The 5790-nt window shown below is 43.6% G+C and overlaps 1 protein-coding gene across 1 annotated transcript in view; it reads left to right on the top strand.

Moving 5' to 3' along the window:
• Positions 1-4750: 4750 nt before the first annotated feature.
• Positions 4751-5790, top strand: part of AUH (AU RNA binding protein/enoyl-CoA hydratase) — a 279519-nt gene continuing 278479 nt past the window's right edge. Inside the window, exon 1 of the mRNA XM_006875876.1 lies at positions 4751-5003. Coding sequence (XP_006875938.1) covers positions 4751-5003 — 253 coding nt within the window. The remainder of the gene's footprint in view (positions 5004-5790) is intronic.

Genomic DNA, 5790 nt, shown 5'->3' with positions numbered 1-5790 from the left:
CTGACTCATAGTGATCCCATGCATAACAGAACGAAACACTGCCTGGCTCTGCATCATCCTCACAATTGTTGTGTTTGAGTCCATTGTTGCTGTCATTATGTCAATTCATCTTGTTGGAGGTCTTCCTCTTTTCTATGACCTTCCACTTTACCAAGCATAATGTCGTTCTCCAGGGACTGATTCTGCCTGACAACATGTCCAAAAAACTAGAGACGAAGTCATGCCATCCTTGCTTCTAAGGAGCATTCTGGTTTGTATTTCTTCTCCCAGTCGGTATTCAATCTACTTTTCTTTATCCTTTTGTCTGATGCTCAGGATTCCAGAATTATCATCTGTTTTATTTGGTCTCTCGTGTCTTTGTTGTAGAGGGTCTGGGTAATGGGTTGCCTAGTCAATCATCTTGATGGAAGTTTGTATATTTGTATGAGCTTTCAAAAATCCACTTTCTTGACAGACCTGGAATATCTGTATGACTGCTCTAAGGATCATTCACAACAGTTAGACAAAGGAACATTGCTTCTGTGCTGCATTTCCCTATCAGGTTATATGCCCATCAAAACCACGGGAAGTCCTTACTTTGTTTTCTTCTATTATGGAAGCAATTTATGATTCTCTGCAGTTGTCCTGAGCTCTGGTGGTTGAATTGTTAAATGCGCGACTGTTAACTAAAATGCCAATAGTTCAAATCCACTAGTAGCTCCACAGGAATAAGATGTGACAGTCTGCTTCTTAAAGATTTATAGCCTTACGATGTCTATGTGGCAATTCTACTCTATCTTGTGGTGGTGGTGGTTGTGTGCCTTGGGGTTAGTTCAGACTCATAGCGACCCTGTATAAGGTTTCTGAGGCTGTAAATCTGTACAGGAGCAGAAAGCCTCATCTTGGTAGATTTTAACTAAGTTAGTAGCTCAGTTCATAATCCACCATGTGACCAGAACTCCTTACTCCATCTGTAAGGTTTGTGTATGTGTGTCTGTGTACAGTTGTCGTAACAGGCAGAATTTTAAATAGCATGGTAGGTGTTCTACAACTCTTTTATTTGAATTTACAATTTATTGAAGAGGTAATGTAAAGATATTTTAAAAACCCAGAGGCCGATACAAATGAATAATAAATAATAAATTAGGTCTCATAGGCTATAAGAATGTGGCACTGTGGGTTAATGCACTGGACTTCAAGGTCAGTTTGAACTGTAAGATCAGCAGTTCAAGTTTATCAGCCGCTCATCAGAAACCCTATATAGAGTCACTATGGGTTGGAACCGAATCAGCTATACTTAACAACAACAACACAGGCTGTAAAGATTCCACAAAAGTGTTTCCTAATCCTTCCATTAAAGGAACGCTGGTAGCATAGTGGATTACAAGTTGGGCTGCTAACAGCAAGGTCAGAGGTTGGAATCTACCAGTCACTCCATTGGAGAAAGATGAGGCTTTCTGCTCCTGTAAAGTTTTGCAGTCTTGGAAACCCTATATAGGGTCACTATGAGTCAAAACTGACTCCTTTCTGATCCTGTAAAGATCTGAAGTCTTGGAAACTCTATATAGGGTCACTGAGTCAAAACTGACTCAGTGACATACAACTACCACTACCACCTGCCATTCCATTACCAAATGCCTTTTTACATTAATTTATAACTTTATAACCCACCTGATTGAATGAATGCAACTAAAATTTATTGAGTGCCTTCTGCATACCAAAACTTGTGTTAGATGCTTGAGTACATTTCCAAAAAGTTTTATGATGACTTAAAATAAAAAAAAAAAGACACACAAGATAATTATAAAATAGAAAAAAAGATGATGAGAGTTTCCTAGTGGTCAAACTGAATATCATTACAAGAAATTAGAACAAAAACAAAAAAGGAATCAAATTCTTTTTCTTATACTAAACCCCAAGAGGAATGGTTGTTGCTGTTAAGTGCCCTCAAATTGGTTCCTACTCATAATGACCCTGTGTAAGGTCTCCAAGGAGCAGCTGGTGGGTTTGAACTGCCAACCTTGTGATATCACAGTACCACATCAGGTAGTACTTTACTAAAGATACAATGAAAGGTGCCCACATCTTTTCAACTTCATTCCTATCTCCCCTCTCCTCTACTACTTTGGTTAAAAGTATTGAGAAACTTTTTGCTTAGGACTAAAATATAGCCCTGGTGTGGTGCTGTGGAATAAAACAGTGGACCAAAAGGTCAGTTTGAGCCACAAGGTTGGCAGTTCAAACTCAACAGCTGCTCCTTGGAAACCCTATATAGGGTTGCTGAGTGGGAACCGACTTGGAGGCACTTAACAACAGTAACATAATGTTGTTGTTAGGTGCCATTGAGTTGGTACTGATCCATAGCGACCTTATGCACAGCAGAACGAAACACTGCCCGATCCTGGGCCAACCTCACTACTGTTGCCATGCTTGAGCCCATTAATGCTGCCACTTAGCCAATCCATCTCATTGGGGGTCTTCTTGTTTTTCTCTGACTCTCCACCTTACCAAACACTATATCCTTCTCCAGTCACTGGTCCCTTCTGACAATATGTCCGAAGATGAAGGTTGGCCATCTTGGCTTCCAAGGAGCACTCTGGCTGTACTTCTTCCAAAACGGATCTTCTTTAGACAGCATAGGAGATGACTATACACATGAACCTCACCAGATGGAATACATAGAAATCAAATTGACTACATCTGTGGAAAGAGACGATGGAAAAGCTTCATATCATCAGTCAAAACAAGGCCAGGGGCAGACTGTGGAACAGACCATCAATTACTCATATGCAAATCCAAACTGAAGCTGAAGAAAATGAAAACAAGTCCACAAGGGCCAGCCAAAATATTCCCTTGAATATATCTCACCTGAATTTAGAGATCATCTGAAGAACAGATTTGATACATTAAGCACTAAAGACCGAAGACCAGAAGAGTTGTGGGATGACATCAAGAACATTATACATGAAGAAAGCAAAAAGTCATTGAGAAGACAAGAAAGAAGGAAAAGGTCAAAATGGATGTCAGAAGAGACACTGAAACTTGCTCTCCAGTGTAGAGATGCTAAAGCAAATGAAAACAACATAATAGCAGACATTTAATTAGCAAAAGAACATATGAGCGTTAGTCTTTCAAACAATATTCCAAACCATCTCTTGGTTGAGATTTGGTGAAAGTTGCTGTTTTTAGTTGTCATCAAGTTGACTCCAAGTCATGATATCCCCATATGTACAGAGTAAAACTGCTCCATAAGGTTTTCAAAGCTGTGGCATTTTGAAAGCAGATTCTTAGACCCTTCTTCCTTGGTTTCTCTAGGTCGTATCAAACCACCAACTTCTGGTCTACTAGTTAAGTTAACCTAAGGACTCCTTGATAAAAGCTAAAAATCCTAAACAATGCGTTTTGATGAGCACCTAAATACCTAAATTAATCATCTGAGTTTCTGATTTAGATGGAAGCCATGCACTCTAAATTTTGTCTAAATACATTTGGGCTGAACAACTTTTGTTAAAATAATGGTGCCTAGCTAAAGACATTTGCCTCCAGGAAGAGTCATCCCATCTCAATGAGTTTATAGCCTATTGGCTTTAGTTTAGTGCCATGGAGTTGGTCACCACTCACAGCGATCCTCTACAGGTTTCCAAGGAGGAGCTAGTAGGTTTGAACTCCCGACCAGTGCTCATCCACAGCAGCCTGGAGGATCTCTTATATATTTGCAGTTTTCAATCCCTTCTTCATAAACTCCATAAACAGCCTTTGTTATTTAGTGCCATTGGGTTAATACCAACTCATAGCGACTCTGTATACGGTTTCCTAGGAGTGACTGGTGGGTTTGAACCACCAACATTGTCTTTAGCAGTCTAGTGCTTATCCTACAGTGCCACCCAGGGCTCCAAACATCCTTTATCATGTAGATATATCATGGCCTGCTGGAATGCTCCTTAGATGCTTGGATGAGGATGAGAGACTTTGTTTCACGTACTTTGCATATGTTATCAGAAAGGACCAGTCCCAGAAGGACATCATACTTGGAAAAATGGATGGTTAGCAAAAAAGAGGAAGACCCTTAACAATGTGGAATGACGCAGGAGCTGCAACATGGGGCTGGAGCATGAATTATTGTGAGGATGGTGCAGGGTCTCAGTGAGTCTGAACTCACTTATGGCCTATAACAACCAGCCCTGGAAGTCCTTAACTTCCCTGCTCCTGGAGGGTGGGGGTAACTGGGTCCTTGGAAGACACAGCCCTTGCACCTTGATGTGCTCAGTCTGTGGGGCATTTTATCTTTCCTGGTGTGGCGCTTTGGGTTAATGCGCTGGACTGCAAAGTCGGTTTGAACTGCAAAGTTGGTGGTTCAAGCTCACCAGTCGCTCCTTTGAAACCCTCTACAGGGTCGCTATGGGTTGGAACGGACTCGATGGCACTTAACAACAACAACAACAATTAACCAATACCATTCCGTTCGCAATTTGTCACGGTCGCAGCACACAAGCACAAAACGGAGTAAAGAAAATATAACCGCTGGAGAAGGAAGAAAGGAGGAAGTTGTTGCCTGCAGCTAGTGGCCTTAAAAGCCTGGCTGGGATGAGATCCTTCCAGACCAAGTCCGAGGAGGCGAGGGGCGTGATAGGGTAGGGACCTGGAGCCAGTTTCCGAGCTAGGGCGTTGCGCGCGTATCCGCGCCTCGGCTCTGGCGGCGTGCGCGCGGCTGGGACTGCGTCTCAGCTGGTGGGTGGAGCCACAGTCGCGGCCCACGCGGTAAACAGATAACATGGCGGCTAAGGCGTCTAGGGCACTAGGGGCCTTGCAGGCCAGCAGTGCACGCTTGACTGCCGTGTGGTGTGCACGGTTCGGCCTTGACCTGCGGCTGTTGGGCACGGCAAGAAGCCTGCGGGCGGGATCTGCGATGTGGGCCCAGGGCTGGACACCCGCGGCCAGGGTAGCTACCCTGAGCAGGGGCTACAGCTCTGAGGTGAAGGCGGAGGACGAGTTGCGGGTGCGGTACCTGGAGGACGAATATAGAGGTGAGGTGCCGGCGGGGCCCTGGGCGTCTGCACTGGCCTCGCCTCCCCCTTCCCCCCAGGGTGTACGGCACCCGGGCGTCAAGGACCATCACGGTGGAGTAGTCGACAGATTTGTGGTGTTTGCGCTTACGTCAGTGTCCCCTGACTGGACATGGGTCTGGGTCAACTCAGTTCGTTGAGTCCAAGGTCCTTCCTCTAGCCCCAACATTTGCATTTTCTTTATGCACTAGAGTTAGCGCTTTTAATCATTGATTGTGTACAAAGTGAACACATTTAGCGCCAAAGTAATAACTGCAATTTACAATTCTTCAGACGAGCCTAGGTCAATAAACTGTATTTTATTCCTGCTGCCAGATTTTGTTCTTGATCTGCAATTGCCTTCTGTGTACTCAGTGGGGAGGATTTATAAACTTGCATTGTGAATGCACTTCATTATTTTGAAGAGCCTAAAGAACTTTGAACTGTGTTCAACTCTAATCATTTTTTTCTCTTGCCCGTTTTATCCTAGAAAGTTAGATTTTGGGAAGTATTCCTCTTCATTTATACATTTTTGAGAGCTTTTTTGCCTGCTTGTTTAATGCTAATCCTGGGAGCACAACTGTGAATGTTATTGGCTTTGTCCTTGAGTTACCTACATTGGGAGGAGACACATAAGCTATACATTATAGTGGGAGCTCTGGTAGCGTAGTGGTTACGAATCGGGCTGCGAACTTTAAGGTCAGTGGTTCGAAACTACCAGCCGCTCCGCGGGAGAAAGATGAGGCTTTCTACTCCCGTAAGGATTTAT

This window comes from Chrysochloris asiatica, unplaced genomic scaffold, assembly GCF_000296735.1.
Source record: "Chrysochloris asiatica unplaced genomic scaffold, ChrAsi1.0 scaffold00343, whole genome shotgun sequence".
Classification (NCBI taxonomy): domain Eukaryota; kingdom Metazoa; phylum Chordata; class Mammalia; order Afrosoricida; family Chrysochloridae; genus Chrysochloris; species Chrysochloris asiatica.
The sequence above is the reverse complement of the archived record's forward strand: the minus strand, read 5'-3'. Positions and strand labels throughout refer to the sequence as shown.